At 51.2% G+C, this 21172-nt stretch overlaps 1 protein-coding gene across 1 annotated transcript in view; it reads left to right on the top strand.

Moving 5' to 3' along the window:
- Nucleotides 1-19645, top strand: part of SH3RF3 (SH3 domain containing ring finger 3) — a 273022-nt gene extending 253377 nt beyond the window's left edge. Inside the window, exons 9-10 of the mRNA XM_070405853.1 lie at nt 11287-11621; nt 18296-19645. Coding sequence (XP_070261954.1) covers nt 11287-11621; nt 18296-18464 — 504 coding nt within the window. The 3' untranslated portion in view covers nt 18465-19645. The remainder of the gene's footprint in view (nt 1-11286; nt 11622-18295) is intronic.
- The last annotated feature ends 1527 nt before the right edge of the window (nt 19646-21172 follow it).

The raw sequence follows: 21172 nt of genomic DNA, 5'->3' as shown, positions 1-21172 counted from the left end.
CAACCCTGGATTGTGTATTCAAAGGGCAACCAGGCTGGCAGAGGGGGCAATTGGGGGTGACCTGGTCAGCAAGGGGGCAGCCTCTCTGCTTTTAGGAACCATACCTAAGCCAGGCTGACTGCTCAGTCCATCAGCCTAGGAGCCCCTGGAGGCACACCCACCAGGCAGCACCCTGTGGATGTGGGAGTCCAGGAACCGCCAGAGATGCCCACACCAGACTCTTCAGGGCCTCACCGATACTCAGGTCTGATCACAACCTGTCTTGTCCAGGCCAGAGGAAAGCAATTCCCGTGTAGCTGGTGTGGAGGAGGCCTTGGTCACAGCTGCTCCTGCCGAGCTCTCAGCTCTCAAAGCTCAAATCCCCCGGATATTAATAGGATGTGAAGTGAAGTGGTTGCGCTACCCTTTGTGTTCATGTTTGAAAGTCACTTGGGTCTTGATCTGCTCCCTTCCACCTGCAGCCTTCTGAGGAGACGTGCTGGGCCTTTCAGCTGGCAGAGGTGGGGGTGGTCCCACCCTCTCACTAGGACATCTTTCCTGGAAGACAAGATCCCCTCGGCCCCCGAATTGCTGAGAAAGAACAGGGGACAGACTTAGAAAGGGAAGAGCCATAATTGCTGTCAACATTTCTGGTTCTTTGCCCCAGCTCCCTCTCTCCAGTTAGTGAAACAGGGCAGGCTTCATTCAGTGTGGTTCATTGCTGGGCAGGGTCAGGCTTGTAGGAATCGACATGGTGAGTGATATTACTCACCACCTTTGCCCTCTTAAGTGTGTCGCTAATGAAAACCAACATTGGGTCGGTTTTGACAGGCCCACATTGTTAGACACTTAGTAGGTGTTTTGCTTTCACCCAAGGCTTACTCTCTGCTAACAGTTCTCCTATGTCAGGAAGGAGCAGTTGAGTCCAGGGTCCCTCTTAATGAAAGGCTCCTCAGATGAAAGTCCTGCTCCCACATGGAAAGCAGCTTAGCTCAGATGACTCCCCAGGTTGGGCCTGGCAGTGGAAATGCACAGGCCCGCAGCAGTCCATACCTGGCCATGCTTGTGGCTGGGCATAGACTCCTCAAGGCACAGGAAGCAGTTTATGCTTTGTTCCCAAGTAATGGAGTCTGGGAGGTGTGCTATCTTCCTCCATGGACAGATGAGTAATTCAGAGGTGTGGGCCCTGGACTGGGCCAACCTGCAGAACTCAGTTCACCTGGATTCTGACACCCCAGCTTCTTTCAAATTCCATCCTCTTCTGATCATTTTCATGTGATAACAACCACACAGGACCTCAAGATGGTGACTCCTTAGAGAAATTTAGGAGCAATTGCCAAATTAAGATTGGACATGGATGGAAGCCCAAATCAGGACCCTTATTCAGGGAGGTGCCGCCTGGCAGGGTCTGGCTGCTCTCAGCAGGGCAGTGGCAGGAAAGGGCCTGGCCAGCTGCCACCTGTGCCTGCGCCTCTGAGGTCCCCAGGCTGGATGTGCACCTCACATTTCCTGGAAGCAGTCTATCTTAAGAAGCACATATATGAGGAAGGGAATCCAAAGCATCCCACGGAGCTGTGGGCTGCATGTCGGTGCCTGGCATGCTGTCAGCCCACCGTGTGCTAATGGAACTAATAGCTTCAATTATAGCTGAGCCCCAGAAATCTGGCATCCCCTTGATGAAGCAGACTGCTCCCCTGTGTGCCACTCACAGACCTGCTGCCCTTCCGGTGGATGAAGTGGATTCTATCCATCTGTTTTGTGTTTAAAATTCAGAAGTACCTGAGCTCAGCATACCTGAGTGAATAATAAAGTGTTTAATCTTTCTTGTTCCATTCCAGACGTTCTTCAGAAGGGTACCAGATTTTACACAAACGTTATCTGAATGCATTTTATGTAATCTGATTTGTGGTAGCACTGTGTTTGTTCTGCAGAAATGCCAGAGGCCTGTTGGAAATCCAAACACAAGGCAAAGTTATCCAAACGTGACAAAGTGATTGCACAGCCCAGACCCCTAGGAGGGAGCAGGGCTACCCAGGCTTCTTGTTTCTGCCCTTCTGCTGTTTGACTTAATCTCCTATGAAGCACTTTTAAAGGAATTAATGTTATGCTATAAATACTACTGGGTTAGCAGAGTCTTCCGACCTCAGTGAAAAGATGACAGCATTGAGCTGATGTTGCAAGAGAACAGGGTCACACATTTCTACAGCTTCTTGGGTGCTGAGTCCAAAATAATTTCTGGAGAATTGAAACCTCAGCACTTTAATCCTCCCTCATTGAACAACATTAGCCCCAGTTAACCTTGCATCAGCCCTAGGATAGTAGCCTAGGAAAGACAGCTTCTCTCCCGGAAGCCATGGGAGTGCCACCAAGGCCTGGTCTGCTCCCCATTCTGTGTCCGGACTCCTCTGAGGACTTGGAGGTGAGACCTGTCCCTGCTGGGGCCTCTCTTTGGAGGAGGAGCAGCTGTGCACTGGCCACTTGTCAGGTGTGGGCTGGCATCACACTCAGAACATGATGATGCCGAAACCGGTTTGGCTCAGTGGATGGAGCGTTGGCCTGCGGACTGAAGGGTCCCAGGTTCGGTTCCGGTCAAGGGCATGTACCTGGGTTGTGGGCACATCCCCCGTAGGAGATGCAGGAGGCAGCTGATCGATGGTTCTCTCTCATCGATGTTTCTAACTCTCTATCTCTCTCCCTTCCTCTCTATAAAAAATCAATAAAATATATTTTTAAAAAAAAGAACATGATGATGGCAAGACTGAGAGAGACCCTCAGGGAGAAGCTGTCACTGACAGTGACAAAAGGGCCCATGAGGGGCTCTGAGCCAGCGGAGCAGGGTCTTTCAGAGGGAAATGAGCATCATGATCAGAGGCAGCGTCTTGTGCAAGCAATTAAAATTTATTGATTGATTTTTTGAGAGAGTAACATTACTTTGATGTTCCACTTATGCATTCGCTGGTTGTTTCTTGTATGTGCCCTGACTGGGGATTGAACCCACAATCTTGGCGTATTGGGGCAACATTCCAACCAATTGAGCTAGCCGGCCAGGGTTTGGTCAAGTCATTTAAATGTTATTTATGCCCTCGTGGCCTTGTCAATTTCCACACTTCCATCTCTGTGGCTCTTGCTGTTTGTTTCATTCCTTTTCTTTTCCTCAGCTCCCATGAAGCAGTCTAGCTGTCTCTCTGATACATTCGAGCTTGCATAGTTTGGATTCCCCTGGCTGTTGTCTGCCTCACAACCCAGTTATGCCTTAAAATCAGGATGGGGCCTTCTAGTTTCTGAACTCCCCATCTGTGGGAAATGTGATCTGTCGGTTTTTACAAGCCAGCTATTTGGTTTGATTGGTTATCTAGAAATCTTAATGCTTCCAGTAAGAATATATTGAAGTTCAGTATTTGGCATCTCACAGAATTCTTCTCATCGATTATTTGAATGCCTGATTTGCCTCTCAGTCATACATGTTTCCAACATTTCTGTAAATATTTTGGAATGTGCTTTCATGTTTCCATCTCAGATTTGTTTATCAAAAATACAGTGCATATGTATGTCTATGTGTTTGTATGTGTGTATTGTGTATGTGTGTGCATGTGTGTATGTGTGTGTTGTGTGTGTGTGTGTGAAGCTCATGGAAGATCTTTGTCCTCTAACATGCCATCACAGCCTGTGAGAAGGGCGGGCTCAGTGATGAGCGGAAAATAACCCTCCTCCATCCCTGCACTCATTAACCACCTGCAATGGGAATGGCGGGCGATGTGGTGGTACAGGAAGCCTGGAGGACCCAGGTCCAAGGCCTGTGGGGCTGAAAGGAAGGAGAAGTATAAGGAGAGGAAGTGGGAGCACCAATGTGCCACTCCTTTGGCGGATCAAAGGCCACAAAGGAGGTGGCCCAAAAGCGAAGGACCATTGCTTTCGAAGGAAAGACCAGAGCTTGGTGTTTTCCTCTGGCTGAGCGGTGCCGCTTTCTTTTCCAGCATAGTAAAAAGCAGCTGTGGAGTGACAACAGAGAAGTGCTCAGACCAAGACTTCCCCTTGCAGAAAGCAGTCACAAGCTCAGTATCTCTGTGGTACCAAGCATCTGCATTGTATCAACACCATATTGATAAGAATGGTGTTGGTGACAGCAAACAAATGTGGCATTTCCCAGGTGTCAGGCATAATGTACCAGTTCAAATGATCCCCACAATAGCTCTCTAGGTTAGGTACTATTGTTACCCTGTTCACAGATAAGGAAACTGAGGCATGGGAAATTTGAGTCACTTACTCAAGGGTGCATGCGTGGTGAGGAGTGGATGCCAGATGAGAACCCAGGCCACCTGCTCCTGCCTCGCCATGAAGTGGTGTCACCTCTCTCCCCTTTGCTATCCAAGACCTTAGGCTGCTCTCTGGGCTTTAGAACAAGCATCCTGGCCCCTGTGCCAGGTCATTGCCCAGCGCACACCCCAACAAGCCTCCATCATGTCTTCCAAGCCGTGCTCATCCCTCCTTCACTCAGCACCGGCGATGGTGGGCTGCTCTGCCTTTGTGACGCCCACGTAAGGCTCTGTGATCCTGGCCTCACCTACCGAGTGGAGTGACAGCACTATGGGGCCACACTGCAGTAGCTGGATGTGTAGCTGTGGCAGGCTCACCGGACTCTGTGCCTTGTGGAGTACTGGTCCTGGCTGGGCCAGGACACGGGTGCCTACAGCCCTCGTGAAGGCTCTGATGACCTGTGGGGCTGAGAGGAAAGAGAAGTATGAGGAGAGGAATTAGGGGCACCAACATTCCATTCCTCTGAGGGATCAAAGGTCACAAAGGAGGTGGCCCAGTTGCCTGCCCAGACTGGGACCCAACATCTGTCACTTAGAAAGTTTCACTCTGGAGGAGGCTGATTACTGGTCTCAGTCACCACCATAGTCCTCATTGAACATCTGGTGGCTGCTGGTCCAAAAGAGTGGTGTGCAGATGCTGTCATCACGCCAGAGAAAGGGGTGGCCACGTGGCACCGCAGCCTGCTGGCCCTGTGCTCAGTGCCAGAGAGCGACATGTGTGGTTACCTCTGGTCATCTCTCTGAACGTGAAATTCCTCAATTGTAAGTGAGGAACTGTGCCCTTAAACAGCTATTATGGAGAGTTTCGGACTGAATGTTGTGTCCCCCCAGATTTCTAAGTTAAAGGTCTACCCCCAATGTGAGGTGGAGCCTTTCAGGGGTGATTAGGATTTGATGAAGTCATGAGGGTAGGGCCTCCTGATGGGATCAGTGGCCTCTAAGAAGAGGAGGAGAGATTTCTGTTTTTCCACACATGCAATGGGGAAAGGCCACATGAGGCCACATGAGGACACAGTGAGAAGGTGGTCATCTGCAGCAGAAGAGCCCTTACCCGTTTTGAGGAACCTCACTGTGCTTGCAATCTGATCTCAGACTTCCAGCATTCAGATGGTGAGAAAATCAGTTTCTGGTGCCTAAGCTTCCCCATCTGCGGTACTTTGTTGTGGCAGCCCTAGCCAAGGACAAGTACATTGAAATAGAAGTGCATACAAACCAGCGGGCATATGGTTGATGTTCTCCATGTTTATGTGCTTGGCTTTGTTTCCTCATTTGTAAAAGAAGGTGTGGGTGTTACTTCCTACCTGCCTGAGAAGGACACGAGAGAGTAAAGCCTTTGGAAAAGGACAAGACCTGCAAATGAAAGTGGATAGATAAAGATGTTAGGGAGAGGCTGGGCATGGGCTGCCATCATTGGCAAGCTTGGGAAAACTGAGCCCCCACCAAGGCTGTGGACTGTACTGCCCTGTGGTGGGGATCAGGATAGTGTCAGGGTGATGGCCCGCAGGTCATGCTTAGAACTCCAGCTCCCAGCTCCTGCCTGGACATCACTTTCCTCCTCTGCCCCTTGGGCCCCTGGGCTCACCTGGCCCCTCACCTGGACACAGGACCGGGGACATGATCAGCTCTGGCTCACCCCAACTGGGTCTGGGCAGAGGGGGCTCCCCAGTCCTCCATATCAGAGCTTCTGATGTCTTTTGAAGTCGCAGATTAAAGCCCTAGAGCTCACTGGAGATGTTGGGGCTAAAGATGCTTCTACACAGGAGGGAGAGCTGGAGAGCCGAGCCTGAGAATAACTGGGGAAAGGGGAACCCAGGCACGTTTGCAGCAGGGGAGAAGGGAGCAGTTCTGGGAAGAAGAATCTAACTGCTGTTCAGAAAGGCAGCAGAAGAAGCCATCAACAGTGTCAAGAAGTTCAAGAGGAGGAGATAAAGATGCCAGTGCCCTGGAGACGTCTGGTTCAGGGCGAAGAGGGGCCCAGAGGAGGTCAGTGTCTCTTTTAAGCACAATTTCTGGTCATCACCATGTTGTCACCAGGTTTAGTCTGCTGGGAGCTGGAGAGGGTGCCCCATGCTTTCTACTTGGCAGGCTGAGTTTGAGTGAAATGTGGAAAACATGTTTATTGTGCCTTTCTTCTTACAACATTCCCACCCTGAGGCCAGAGAGTCTGTGCTTCTTCAATCTTGGAGCTTCTGAGACGTCCCCAGTGACCTGTCAGGACAGACTGTCTCAAGAACTTGGAATATTCTCAGCCTATTGTTGCACACGAGGCGTCCAGAGGCTCCCAGATGTGTATCTGGCCCTACAATCCTATTTGCATCTTCCTTTGTGGGTGAACCATGAGACGTGTACTTCCTCTGCCCTCAGCCTGTGCTGACAGGAAGTGAATGCTGGCTGGGGCCAGATGAATGAATGAAGAGTTGTAGCATATCCCACTGGAGATCCAGATCCTCACAGCCCCTCTTTGCTGAAAACCAACTGTGTGCCAGGCACTTCACTAGGTGCTCTGCATGTCGTCATCCTCAGTCTTGCTGCGAGCACTGAGCACTGCTCTTAAGGTCTCATCTTGAAGAGCAGCCCAGAGGAGCAGAGTGCTGCCTGTGTCCCCAGGAGGAATGGGACCAGCCAGCCCATCTTGTCACCATGCAGCCCCTGCCAGAGTCCTATCATCATCACTCTGTGTAAATCCCCGTGTCCTTCTCTGAAATGACTTAAACAAATGAAAGTCTGAACAGTGTGTATGGGGCGTCTACAGTTACCGGATGCCATGCTGGATTGTGTGCCTTGTCTCAGTTCTCAGGACAAAGCAGCAGAGTTGCAGTTAAAATTTGAAATTGAGTTCTGGGTTCAAATCCAGATTGTGCAGCTTCCTAACTAATCACCCTATCTCTACTTTAAGAACCTAATGAGCTACTGTATGTACAAGACTTAGAAGAGTGCCTGGCTCTGTTCTCAAGAAACAGTCTCCAGGGTACTTTGTCAGTGTGTGAGTGAGTGTGTGGGTGTATTCCATTTTATACATGAGGAAGCTGATTCTAAAAGCAGTTAAATAACTTGTTCAAGTTCAGTCAACTAATAAATGACACTCGTAGATATGCCATCTGTCTCCAAGGCAGCCATGATGTGGCTGAACATCCTAAAGGTCCGCAGGATGACAGTATCTTTTACTTGGAGAGCTCTTTTCCTAAGAAGGTGCTCACTAACCTTGTTTCCTGCGTTTATCACCGTCCCTGGAAGCTGGTCCATTCCCTGTGTTATGACATCACTGTCTGCAGTCCTCTACAATCAGGCACCAGGCTGCACAGCGACCTTTGGCTTCTCCTGATCACCTGCTGGGTTCGCAATCAGAGTGACTTTTTTTGCTCCTGTTTCAGACCTGCTGAATCAGAATCTTGGCGGTGGGGCCCCAGCGTTACATTTTACCTAACTCCCTGGTTAGTTACTTGTTCACCAAGTGGGAGGGCCTGCATTGCCCCATGTGCTTTCCCAAGACAAAATAAGGGTTAACGGAGAGACACCGAGTGGTGGAGATAAAATCCATTTTATTTATTTAACAAAAATGTATTGGGAGCTAGCTAGGTCCTAGGTATCTTGCAGAAACTTAAAAATATCCAAACACATCATAAAAACAGCAATATAATCAGTATTTGTGAGATGCATTCATAATGGTTTAAAAGTACTCATATCTCTCATTTCAACAACTCTGTGAGGCAGTGTCTATGGAGCTGGAACTTGGAGCTGGGCCTCATACTCCTGGCCCCTCGGCCCCTCTGGTGTGAACTACGACAGGAAAGGAGGGCAGGGATCATGGGTGCATAACTGCATGGGGAGCTGGGGAGGGCTTCCCAGAGGGGGGCTTGTCCCCACTGGGTGGCAGCATTCCATCACTCATTTGGGGGCAGAGAGAGGCTGAAACTGCAGATGTGTCTGCCTTCCATGGCAGGACTGTGGGGGGCATTTTGTTCCCACCGTGCAGACTGCTTGGAGTCCCCACCAAGGCTGAAAAGTGGTTCACCATGGAGGGGAACTAGAGCCACAGCTGGGGACAGCAGCATGCTAATAAGGTTGTGTAGGAAAGCAATGACCCCCAAAACCGAACAGAAACATCATTCTCTGCAACTCACTGGGCCCATAAAAATCCCTAATTTAGTCCTGGTCCTGGGAGAAACCCCAGCAAAGCTATCTTTCTTTAACATAACTTTCAGCCCAGAGCGATCCTAAATTGCATCCACTAAAGCCTCATTCTCCCCATGGTGTTGCCAGTAAAGTTGACCAGTGAGTCTCTTCCCAGCGCCCTTGAAGTGCTCGTTAGCTGATCCTAACCTGCATCACAGAGAACAGAGACCCCAGGGAGGGCCTGGAGCGGTCCGCAAACTCAGTGCTCAGTGACTGCCAGGACACCGATGCCACAGCAGTTTGTAATGACCAGATGCTTAAGGAAGGCATTACCAGAGTTCTGTGTGGACAGTTCTCCAGCCATGATATCAGTGTTTGCCATAATCAAATTAAGAAAATGATCAGTCCTATTTATTCATGGAGAACTAGGACAGGAAAATGATCCATTGCAATTACCCAGCCCTTTCCAAACTCACAGCTGAGGCTGGACTTCACTACAGACATGCTAAGTGTACCAGTGGCTCTGTCTTCTTTCAGCTCCGTACACATCCCACTGAGGCGTGGCTGTGCTGCCAGGGCTTCTGTCCCACCACAGTGCCTTGCAAGCAAGCATTTTATTCATGAAGCAGAATAAAAGAGGAGCTGGAAAAGGCTAAGTGGGGGAAGCATGCTAGCAGGAAACCAAGGCCAGGGACTTGAGGTTTGGGGGCTCTGACAGCTGAGCCCAGAGGGCCATGGACCATCAGATACTACCCCTCACATTCATGCTGTGTCCTCTCAGCTCCAATGTCCTCCCCTAAGTGGCCTCAGGTCATGCAAAGCCAGACACTCACTGCTAGCTGCCAGCACCTTTCAGTAGTGTTGACCTCAGAAGCCCCAGCTAAATGGGGGACCAGAATGTCTTTAAGGCAACCTCTGAGCCAGATGCATGATGCCCCCCAGTGGCTGGATTACTGAAATTCTCTTAAGTATGCCCAAGCATGTCTTTGTCAAAGATGCTGAAACAGGACTGAACTGGGCAAAGTCGCCCTCACCAGCTGCCTTGTGCCATGTCACCCTGTACCCACCTGCTTGCCCATGCCAGCCTTTTATCATCGTGGACAGTATTTAGGACATCTGCTTCCATCCTTTCTTTCAATATTAGTGCTAGGAGTAGAGAAAAACATGTGACTGTTCATACTACAGTGTTAATGACTTAGCTTAAGGATATGCATGTTACTACATATGTGTGTTTTAAGGAAGTTTCAGCACACTGACTCCCCCAGTAGCTTCTAACCATGCTGACGAGGAAGGCAGAAATAGGAAATCTTGCATCTGTCCACCTCAGAGTCCAGTGAGCTGGGACTAAAGCAGACTTTCGGTAGCCAACACCAATCCAGTGGTCTAGGTTTAGACTCGTGTGCACTGCCACCCTTTTACACCATATTCCTAGATCTTCTTGCCACCTAACTTCCATTGGACATTAGAAAACTAAATTCCAATAAAGCCATGCCAATGTCCAAATTCCAAGGCATGCACATTGTTCTAAAAGCACCACTCTGTGTGTCCACACTTTCTTTCCCTCACATGCACACCCACACACGTGGCACAGCCTCAGGTGAACATGATTCTTCTCTCCCACAGTGTCAATGGCAGCATTTTCCACACTCCATGTACTCTGCACCTGCACTGCTGGGGAGGCCAAGGTGAGATGCCTCTCATGCCCAGTGCTACACAGAGTTCGAGGAAATAGAAATGCAGACATGATACCTGGGCTGGGCCACCCAAGGACACCGTCTGGGTCGTAGTCTGGGCTGCTGTCACCACGGCAGCCTGGCTCTTGGGACTCTGTGGAGAGTGTCTTGGAGCCACACAGCCCGAGAGGAAGGGCAGATGCTCCTGCAGAGCCAAGAGTCCCGACACGTGGCATGTGGCCTTCAGGATGGTGCCAGGGGTCATCTATCAGAACTTGGAGTGGGTTCTAGGCCCAGAGAGGGGTCTGTGTGTCCCTAATGAGATGATGCTGAGATAAGCTTCATTTTTGTAAGGGCAGATCCTTGTGATTATGTCATTAGTTTTGTACGTGCAGAACCATGTCCTGAATATTGTCACATCCCTAAAGGTAGGAGAGCCGCCAGCCAGGTGACAAGGTTTCACAGTATATTCACCAGTGAGGGAATCCAGGGGATGGGGGGATTTGCCCTCACCAGCTGCCATCCTTAGCTCTGGGACAGCAAGTGACTGTCTGGGGATGTATGAGGTACACACAGGTACACATGTGCACAAGTTCTGCAGGTGTCCCGTGTGGCCCAAATTGTGTGCAGCGGAAGGTTTGCAGAGAAGACTGTGTCCAGGGTCTCCCCAACTCACCACTACCCCCTCACAACTCCCTACCTCCCCCAACTCGCCCCCCCCCGCCCCCCCTTCCCCCCCCCCCCCCCACCGCCCCCATAGCTCATCTCAGGAAGCCTGAGGCAGAATGATTAACCCCCAGCTGTGAGGGTTAGAAAAACCAGGTGAGATGACTGCTGGTGACCCTGACCACAGATGAAGTTGCCAGGTTAGAACAGGTCCTGGGTGGCCAGTGGGTGTGCTGTCAGGAACAGCCCCTGCGTAGCCTCTCATGGGCAGGGCACCTTCCGGCCTCCCCAGGGGCTGCTGGTTCTGTGTGGGCCACTTATGCCGTGTTTGGGGAAAGGAAGGGAAACAAGAGTTGGGAAAGCTTTCCATATTAGCTTTGTTTTCTTCTAACCAGCTTTCCCAGATTCTGTTTAAAGTTTCCAAAAGGATTACACTCCCTCCCACTCTCTCCCCCCACCCCCCACCCCCCCCCCCCCCCACTAACAACAAGGGCACTTAGAAGCATTCACCCGATGGGTTTCAATATTGTGTGTCTTTCCAGAAAGAGAAGAAGAGTGGGCTGCTGAAACTTCTAGCCGGGGCATCCACCAAGAAGAAGAATCGCTCCCCACCGTCCATCTCTCCCACCCATGACCCCCATGTGGCAGTGGACGCCTCGCTCCAGGGTGCAGTGGGGCTCGAAGTGTCCTCATTGTCCCTCCATGGCCGGGCAGGGTCCTGCCCCATAGAGAGCAAGATTCAGGGGGCGATGGGAATGGAGCCACTGCACAGAAAGACGGGCTCCTTGGACCTGAACTTCTCCTCATCCCCTTCCAGGAAAGCCCCTTTCTCCATGGCTGCCGCCCGCCCTGAGCCCAAGCCATTCCCCAGAGAGAGGTAAGGCTGAGGGTCAGCTTGCATTCTCTAAAACCTTGCTGTGGGTTGATCTGTGAAGTCTGGAGCCACTTTTGGGGAGCAGGGACAGCGGGGATTTCCTGAGGATTAAATTGACTAGACACCCCTCACTAGCCAGGACTACTTGGGTCCTGACCTTGGAGGTGAGCATCGGATAAAACCAGTTTGGGAATAAATGGGAGCATATTTCATGTTCTGAATCCACCTGGGTCCTGAGTTTGGGATTTACAAGTGATTCATCAGGAAATTGTTCAGAACTGATGAGATATTGAGCCAAAGGGTGTAGAGAGGAGACTGTGTCCATCAATCCTGAGGAACCCCTGGAGTGGGCCGCTGGGCTAAGTCCCCACAGGCCTGTGCACCCCACACAGGAAGCAGTTTTTTGAACTTTAGCCTACTCTGACATCTTAGAATTAAACATTACCCCAAATTGGCTTCAAGGACACACACATACACACACACACACACACACACACACACACTGTTAGGTTGAGCCACATGAAATTGCTAACATTCTTTTTTTTTTTTTTTTTTTTTTTTACAAAACCAGCAATTTCATAAGGTTCAGCCTAGAGTCTGAGGAAACTGAGTCTAACTGAGGTGACGTGGTCCACGAGGCCATGTTTGTAGGGTGCCGGTGCTTGAATTTTACAAGAGGTCAGAGGATCAGATTCAAATAAGGGTTGGGCTGTGGTGCGGAGAGAAGGGATGGCATGTGCTTAGGGTGATGGGGCTGTGGTGCGGAGAGAGGGGATGGCATGTACTTAGGGTGACGGGGCTGTGGAGAGAGGGGATGGCATGTGCTCAGGGTGACAGGGCTGTGGAGAGAGGGGATGGCATGTGCTCAGGGTGACGGGGCTATGGTGCGGAGAGAGGGGATGGCATGTGCTCAGGGTGACGGGGCTGTGGTGTGGAGAGAGGGGATGGCATGTGCTCAGGGTGACGGGGCTGTGGTGCGGAGAGAGGGGATGGCATGTGCTCAGGGTGACGGGGCTGTGGAGAGAGGGGATGGCATGTGCTCAGGGTGACGGGGCTGTGGTGCGGAGAGAGGGGATGGCATGTGCTCAGGGTGACGGGGCTGTGGAGAGAGGGGATGGCATGTGCTCAGGGTGACGGGGCTGTGGAGAGAGGTTTCACATGGGTCTGCTCAGCACACCTTTTCTAACAAGGTCCAGATAATAAGTGTTGCAGATGTTGCAGCTCACAGTCTCTGTTGCAATGCTCACCTCGCCACGAGGGCAAAAAGGCACCATATACATATGGAAACAATGGGGTGGGTGTTCCAGTAGACCCTACTATGGACACTGAAATTTAAAGTTCATGCGATTTTCTTGCGTCATGAAATATAATTCTTCTTTTGATTTTTTTCAACTATTTCAAAATGTAACCTTCTTAGCTGTCAGACCACACAAGTTAGGTGCAGGCCACAATTGGTCAACCCATGGTCTTGATGAAGGGATTTAGAGCAGAGCCATTGGGGTGGCATTGAGATCCTGAGCCACTGAGAACAAATCTCTCTCCAAGGTAGTGGAGGGACAACATGGGCCAGCAACTGCTGACTTCTGCTAAACAGCGAAAGTGTAAGTCTGTCTTTACACCGGCTTTTAGAATAACTAGGATTTGCAGAATGCTCTGTGCAGGGGTGATATTCAGAACCTTTACCAATTGATATGGATCCCAGCCATACACATCCAGGGCAGCCATGTGTACATGCAGCTTAACATCTGCCAGCACCTCAGTTCATCCCCTCAGTAACCCCATTTTATAGATGAGAAAACTGAGGTTTAGTAAAAGGCTGAGTAACTTGCTCACGATCACACATATGGTTCCATAACTAATGCCCTATCTCCCTGTGGGCAGCCACCCAGCACCCTTCCCCTCCGCATGCTTGCCTCTGGCTCTCCTTGGCAATATTGCAGAGTGGCTCTGAGCAATAGGCACACTCACCATTTCACTCCAAATAAGGGTTTCTGGGGGTTTTTGAGTTGCAGTTCCCCCATATATAAAATGGGGATAATAGTACCTATCTGGTAGTTATAATATTTGTGAAAGCCTAGATTAATACCTGGAAAATTACGAATGCATAAACACTAGCAACAATAATAATATATGACATGATATATAATACTATTATATCATATAACATATATGTTAATCCATTTTTTATTGCCACCATCTCTTTTTCCATATGTTCACACACGTAGTCTGTCCATCCTCACTCTTGCTGGCCTGTACGTTGTTTGGCTTCGTTAGGATGTAAAAGTTTTTGGCTTTGATGTATTGTGTGGCATGGTAGGTAGGTAATGACTCCCAAAGATGTCTGTGCCCTAATTACCCAAGTTGTGACTATATAACCCCCACATGGCAAAGAAGACTTCAATGTTGCAGAGGGAATAAAGATAGCTAACTATGGAGATTATTCCGTGTTATCCGAGTGAGCCTAGTGTGACCACCGGAGTCCTTATTAGTGGAAGAGGGAGGCAAAAGACAAGGTCAAAGGCATCTGGCGGGAGAAAGACTCCCTCGCCCTTGCTGTCCTTGAAGATGGAGGAAGGGGCTTCCGGCCCAGGAATGCGGGCAGCTCTGAAGAGCTGGAAAAGGCTGGGGCACAGTCTCTCCTGGAGCCTCCAGAGGAGCCGGCCCTGCTGAGACCCTGACTCTATCCCTGTGAGACTGTGAGATGACTTAACGAATCATGAGATAAGGAATTCGTGTTTTATTATGCCACTAAGTTTGAGGAAATGTGATATAGCAGCAATCGGCAACTGAAACACATGTTGATATTAGAGTGTGGTGTCCAGGGTATAGATGTGTCCTTAACATTTCCAAGTTCCTAGCAAGACACTGCTCTGTGATGACCACTCTCCAGTAACTCAGGGACCATGTGTCCCCCACAGTGCTGAAGCCAGTGCTGCGGAAAGCCTGCCAGGCAAGGCCCCTTGTGGCCCCTGCTGTTGGGGGGGGGAGCAGATGACACAGGAAGAGGACACTCCAAACCTCACACACAAGGCTAACTGCAACATGTAGTGGTAAGAATTCATTCTGATTTTGAGCTTTTTTATTCCCTGAGTCTTATGTCTGAAAACTAACTGTGGGCGACATAACCTCATCTCAGCAGAGTTCTCACTGATGTAAGACGCGTGACCGGGAGGAGCTGCCGTCCTCCAGTGTGCCCGGGCGTTAGGTGCCTGTAACAGGAAGTGCCAGTTACATCTGTGCAGCAGGAAGAATAGCTCAGAGTCTTGGAATGATCTGGACAGAAATGTTAAATGCCTGTCTCGGATATATTCCTCCCACATCACCCATCTAGGCTCATTAAACTATTTTATTGCTCAGAAGCACAAAAGTACTTTTTTCCCCTAACAAATAACATTTTAAAATTTGCTTGTTTGTTTCACATCTGGCAAAAAAACAAAACTTTTGTTCAGAGTTTGAGAAATAACTCACTCTTGCCTTTCTTTTCCTTGAGGAATTGAGAGGAGGCAGGTGTTTGGAAAGGAGGTGAGGGTGGCAGAAAGCCACAGGGAGGACCCAGGCTGGTCTTGGTGTTCGCACACACAGCCTGAGTGCTGGGGCCTGGAGACAGTGTGGTGTGTGCAGTACTGCCTGACCTCACAGGTCATCTGTCCTCCTCAGGGCGTGGCCTGCAGGCAGCTGTTTGCATCACTGGGCTGGGAGGAGAGTGGAACTTATATGCTCCTTTCTCTCCTCCTCCATATCCCCAAAGCCAGCTTTTGGCTCCCAGGGATGGCAGTGGAAGCTCGCCCAGCCGCCTGTACCTGCAGCCACTCTGAGGCACTCAGCCTAGCTGGCCCGCCCCTGGGCCGCAGGAGCATGCATGCCTGTCACATAAACCGCGGGAGCCTCCTTCCTCTCCGCCCCAGCTTGCCTGCCTGGAACAGACGGTCTGTGTGTCCAGGGGCTGTGGGCACCGAGGCTGAGCCTGGGTGGTCATCCCAAGCCCAGCCACTGCCCTGGACAAGGCTTGTCTGCTCCGCCCAGATGGGCCAGTACCCAGGCCTGTGAGCCAGTGGGGCTGAGGGAAGATGAAGTCTCCTCAATGTTTTCTTACTCAGCACCTTGATTCTCAGACATCAGTATGTAAAATTTATTTAAAATCTACATTCCCTGCCCAATCCCCGGCATCTCAACAGGCAGGGACAGGATGGACACAGAAATCTGGGCCCAGGTCCTGAAGTCTGTGAGCCACTCTGAGAAATGCAGACTTGGGATCTTTTGTTTTATAATGAATGTCCTGGTTTCATAAAGACCAGAATATACCAGGGAAAGGCTCCATATAGAACTATGAGCCCTCAGGACAGCCTGCTGCCATTTGTGTGGCTGTGGCTGAAGGGAGAAGGCAGGGTCGGGGGCGGAGGGCAGGCCTTTACTGCTGGCTGATGGCCCAAGGAAGACAAGGGTAAAAAAGTCTCCCACCTTCCCCCACCCAGCCAGTGGGCCTAGACCAGCCGTGGGCAAACTACGGCCCGCGGGACGGATCCAGCCCGTTTGAAATGAATAAAACTAAAAAAAAAAAAGACCGTACCCTTTTATGTAATGATGTTTACTTTGAATTTATATTAGTTCACACAAACACTCCGTCCATGCTTTTGTTCCGGCCCTCCGGTCCAGTTTAAGAACCCATTGTGGCCCTTGAGTCAAAAAGTTTGCCCACCGCTGGCCTAGACTGTGGCCCGGACACTGCAGGGAGAAGAGGACACAGGATAGTGTCTCCTCAGAGGCCCCTCTCTCCAGGTCAGGCCCTGGGCCTCTAGGCCACCACCACCATGCAGATCGCCAGGATTCTTCACTGCATCCATCAATCCTGGGCTAAGTCCCCACAGGCCTGTGCACCCCATACAGGAAACAGTTTCTTACGCAGCATCGAGGGGTCTCTGCAGCCTTCGGCTGGAGAAGGGAAGACAGGAGGCCCAGAAACAGTTTGGTGGGGAGGGGGGAGGGAGGATAGCAGTGGGGTGCATGTCATCATGTCACTCAGGGAGTGCAGGGTGCAGGGAGAGGGCCCAGGGCCCTCTGCACAGGAGCCACAGCACAGACCTGCTCTCCCCACCCAGCCCCGCACACACTTCCACTCCTGTCATCTTTTATGCCCACAGCAGAGGCATCATCGGGGCCTGGTCAGCTGCGATTATGAGCTGAACGGGGTAGCAGCTGTTTGCTGGGAGGCTGATGTGGATGGAGCTGCAGGTCCCACTGACCCCACTGCCTACTGCCCAGCCTCTCCCTCTCCAGCAGCGGGGACTCCTGGCCCCCAGCTGGCCCTCCTCCACTTCTGCCCTCCCACTCCCCTGGCAGCGGCACCCTTCAATCGCCAGTCCCATTGTGGGCCTGCAACTCTCTCTGAGTCTCTTAGCAGAGGGACCCATGGCGAGGTCACAGGGAGAATGTGGCCGAGGGTGACTGGATGCATGCCCTTCCAGGTAGCCCAGGCTCAGCCCTCCTGGTCAGTGGAGGAACGATTACTGAGCATCTTGGCCTGGCCAGGCCGAGCACTCCCCAGCGCCTCAGCCTACCCAAGTCTGTCGCAACCTTCAGCTAGGGGCATTAAGGGAGTGAGAGTGGCTACACCCTGCCTGCACCAAACCCGTGCACAGTTAGTACTTGGATTCTGTCCTGGAGCCCTGCTCCCGGTCCAGCTGGACAGACAGAGGGTGGAGGTCCAGTCCGATGCCAGCACACATGCCCCTGTGAGTTCCCTGAGGGGCGGGGAAGGTATAGGTGGCTGGAGTGGTGGGGGCAGGGCAATTCCTGTCAGGCTGGGACAGTGAGGGGTACGGGCACAAGGGCACCTGCTAGCTTGTCCTTGATGGTGTTTTAGAAGAAGGCTGGTCCTCAGATCGAGCACAGCTTCTTTTCAGCCTTCCTCCTCCTCCTCTGAGGCCTTGCGGACAGGTGTGAGTGTGGGATGTATGCCAGACCCGCCCTGTGCTGACACTAGGGCTCTTGGCAAGATGCCGGGGAGGGGCAGACCACTGTCTCAGATCCGGGAGCTGTCAGGGCAGCTCTTAGGTTTAGCACCTGGTGTGCACCCGACCGGGCACCTGCTGAGCCTCTCGGGCCCTCAGAGGTCTGTGCTTGGTCTGGTTGGAGCTCAGGCCACAGCACCCCTCCAGGTGCCCTGCCCGCAGGTCGTGTCACCACTGGGATCATATGTCACGTTGATCTGAAAATGAAGGGTGAAGAGTTCAAAGGCCACAGGGAGGGCCAGGTTTGCAGGAATGAGGTGTGAAACATGGGGCCTTGTTTATGAAGGGATCTCAGAGGCGCTAAGGGCACAGGGTCAGGGTCCTGTGCCATGATGGGGACACGGCGCCTGTCTTGCCCCTGCCACCGGGAGGCCGAGGTTTGAGGTGGCCTGAGGGAGGACGTGGCTCGGAGAGGCCGCATGTGGGTGGAAACATCCCAGCTGCCTGGATCAGGGGCTAAAAGGCATCACAGAGAAAGGCTACTATCAAATTTTTAATAAAAATGAAAAAAAAAATTTAAGTGGGAAAAGTAGCCCCAAATTACAACAATGCTCCAGAGGGGAAAAGGAAAAGAAAAGAGCCATCTTGCCAGCAGACAGCGGGCCACCCTGGGTCATTCTCAGCCTTCTGGGTCAGGCTCACCCACTGTGGTGTCTGTCCCCCCTTCAGGTACCGTGTCGTGGTCTCATACCCGCCCCAGAGCGAGGCAGAGATAGAGCTGAAGGAGGGAGACATTGTCTTTGTGCACAAGAAGCGTGAGGACGGCTGGTACAAGGGGACCCTGCAGAGGAATGGCCGCACGGGCCTCTTCCCGGGCAGCTTCGTCGAGAGCTTCTGAGGACAAACTCTCCACACGCCACTCACCAGGGAGAAGGCCTTCCGGGAAGCCCAAGGCGCCAGAAGAGGGCCACCACTCCCCCAGGCCTCAGGTCCCTTCCAAGGCCCCTGCAGGGTGTGGGGGCCGTGCCTTCACCCACAACCCCCAACCGAGAGCACATCTTGGGGTTGTTCTTGGATGAGATGCCTGTCACCCCGTGTGAACCGTAGAGAAGTGAGTTAGGAGGAGGAAGATGCTGCCTGGGTGGCTCCCCGAGGTGGCTCCTCGAGGTTGCTCCCCCAGGTGGCTCACTGTGCAGGGCTGCGGGGCACAGAATGTCTTAATGGGCTGTCTGGGCTGCAGGTGGGGTCCAAATTGCTTCATTGCCTCTCTTTATACCTCAGTCGCCTGCCACCTGCCCAGCCCCTGGGAAAGCCTGGCTGTTCAGCCTGTGGGACTCCCACAGCTCCCATGGCTGGTCCCCATCAGCATTGGGAACAACACTTCTGTTGGCCACTGTCCCTTTGCAATGCTTCTTTCTCACATCTTTTTAATGTAAAGCTATTAGACTTTATATATTTCTAACCGGTCATACATTGCCTATTTTTCATACATCTGGTGCTGCCTTTTTGTACTGACTTGGTTGAGTTTGAAAGAAAAAAATGTCCGAGGAAACATCAAATGGGCAGAATTTTTATATTTACTATATGAACTTTGGAGAAATCCAGAAATCCCAGATACTTTGCAGCTATCATGCAACACCACAATGCCCTGCACCACGGGATAAGAGGGAATCCATTTAGGGGATTCAAGGTAGTTTGGAAAAAGCCAATTTCTTTCAACCTTTACCAAAGCCCCATGCTCTGTCTAGACAGTATAATTGTTACTCAAGAACATGCAACTTCAGGGAAAGTGGCTATAATCGCCTTTTGTGTGGCAGTGAAAGGGGCATGAAGGTGGACCCACCCTGAAAAAGCAGAATTTCCCTCTTACTGCTTTAGCAAGAGTGACAACAATTCGCTTATCAAAATATGACTTATCACTATTGAAATGGGCAGTTTTTACCCCAGTTCAGATGTAAACCTCCACAATTTATAAGACCTGGTGAAGGTCTTGCCTTTTTACAGTATATAATTGCTCCCTTGTGGGGCAGGTGAACCTGTGTGTAGAGACTGGAGGTCCATGGGGTAGCAGGAGTGAGTCCTCTGCAGACGGGGGGCTGGGAGCTGGGAGGGGCGGGGGGAGAGGTGGAAGGGCAGCACCGACCCTGGGCCCCCACAGGTGGGGTCCAGGACACAGCTCATCTCCACAGATGCTGTCTCCCGGAGCCCTGTCACAAGGCGATCTTGTTTTCAAGAGACTCACACCTTAGGAATATATTCTTATCTGTCCAGAGTCACAACTTGTAAACTCTCTCTATACATTTTTACAGATCACTCAGGTTTAAATTAGGCTGAATAATGAGCCTTTGGTAACACTCGCCCTGATTTTTAGGGATGCAACGAAGTCCAGAAACCCATTCCCTCGCCTGGGTTGATGCCTCTGAAATACAAACACTTATTTTCAGAGTTCCTATCTGGGGATGTGACTGAGATATTTGTTACTGCCAGGTGGCTACCAGGCTGGTGGCATTGTTCCCATAGCAAGGCTCATTTCCTTGCTGGTAATATATTTAATAGGCTTGAGAAAGTTCTTCTAAATCAAGAAAATAAAAGCAGTTTAAATACAGGGAGCCCTGGGCTCAAGTTAATGGCGACCATCAGTTGCCAACTTAGCTGCCTACCTTGCACATCAATCGTGTGCATGCTTCAAATCATGTCATTGCCAAAAACATGCTGGCTGAGACAGGTATTCTCCACTGAGACCAGAACTAACTCCAATTCCCACAGAATAAGAAGAGCAAAAAAAACCGACAGCAGTTATCATGCAACAGAATAGACTAACTTGGACCTTCTTTCCTTTCCTGCCACCACCCACGTGGTGCTCTGGTTGACAGAAGTGCTGAGCAGCTCAGTGACTGTGGGGGAAGCAGCAGCCATGGGGCCAGCACCCCTCACAGCAGTGTGTTTGCAAGGCATCAGCTGGCCCAGCTCGAGGCAGACTCAGGGGTGGCCATTGGGACTGACTTGAGAAGTGATGCCCCCCAACCAGGCACCCTCTCAGGAGGGGCTCTCAGGGCAAATGCCGGGCACTCAGAGGGCAGGCAGGTGCACAACAGGCCCCATGCTTCAGGCTGAGTGTTTCCAAACATGTTCAGTCAGACCCATCAGCCTTCATGACCATTTAATCCGCAGACAAGAGCGGGAGCAGGCTTAGATGCTTCCTTCAGGCCATCTTGCCTCAAAGGACACGCTCCTTTTGTTTTCTAAGGTGAAACAATACCCTGTCTGAAACCCTCACATTCCCTCCTGGCCCAGGGACTTACTCAACTTGGGTGCACAGTGGCATTTGGCAGGCAAGGTGACTTGCTTTGAGGAGCACAGTGAAGTCCATGGCCACCACTGAGGGAGGTCACCGAGGTGTTGGGGACATGGGGCCACCAGAGGACCATGGGAGGGATGTGGTGAGACAGAGCTGAACAAGAGCCCCCTGATTCTAGTGCCCCAAATAAGCTCAGTGGCCCAGCTGGGAATTATTTGTACTTTGCACAATTCTCACACACACACCCTAATGTTTTTGTTAAACACAAATGTCAGTGTGTGACTTCGGAAGAACTTACAGTGATGACA

The sequence above is a fragment of the Myotis yumanensis genome, unplaced genomic scaffold, assembly GCF_028538775.1.
Source record: "Myotis yumanensis isolate MYYU_CA2020_CCGP unplaced genomic scaffold, mMyoYum1.0.hap1 SCAF_2, whole genome shotgun sequence".
Taxonomy (NCBI): domain Eukaryota; kingdom Metazoa; phylum Chordata; class Mammalia; order Chiroptera; family Vespertilionidae; genus Myotis; species Myotis yumanensis.
Note: the sequence above shows the minus strand (reverse complement) of the source record. Positions and strands in the feature narration are given on the sequence as shown.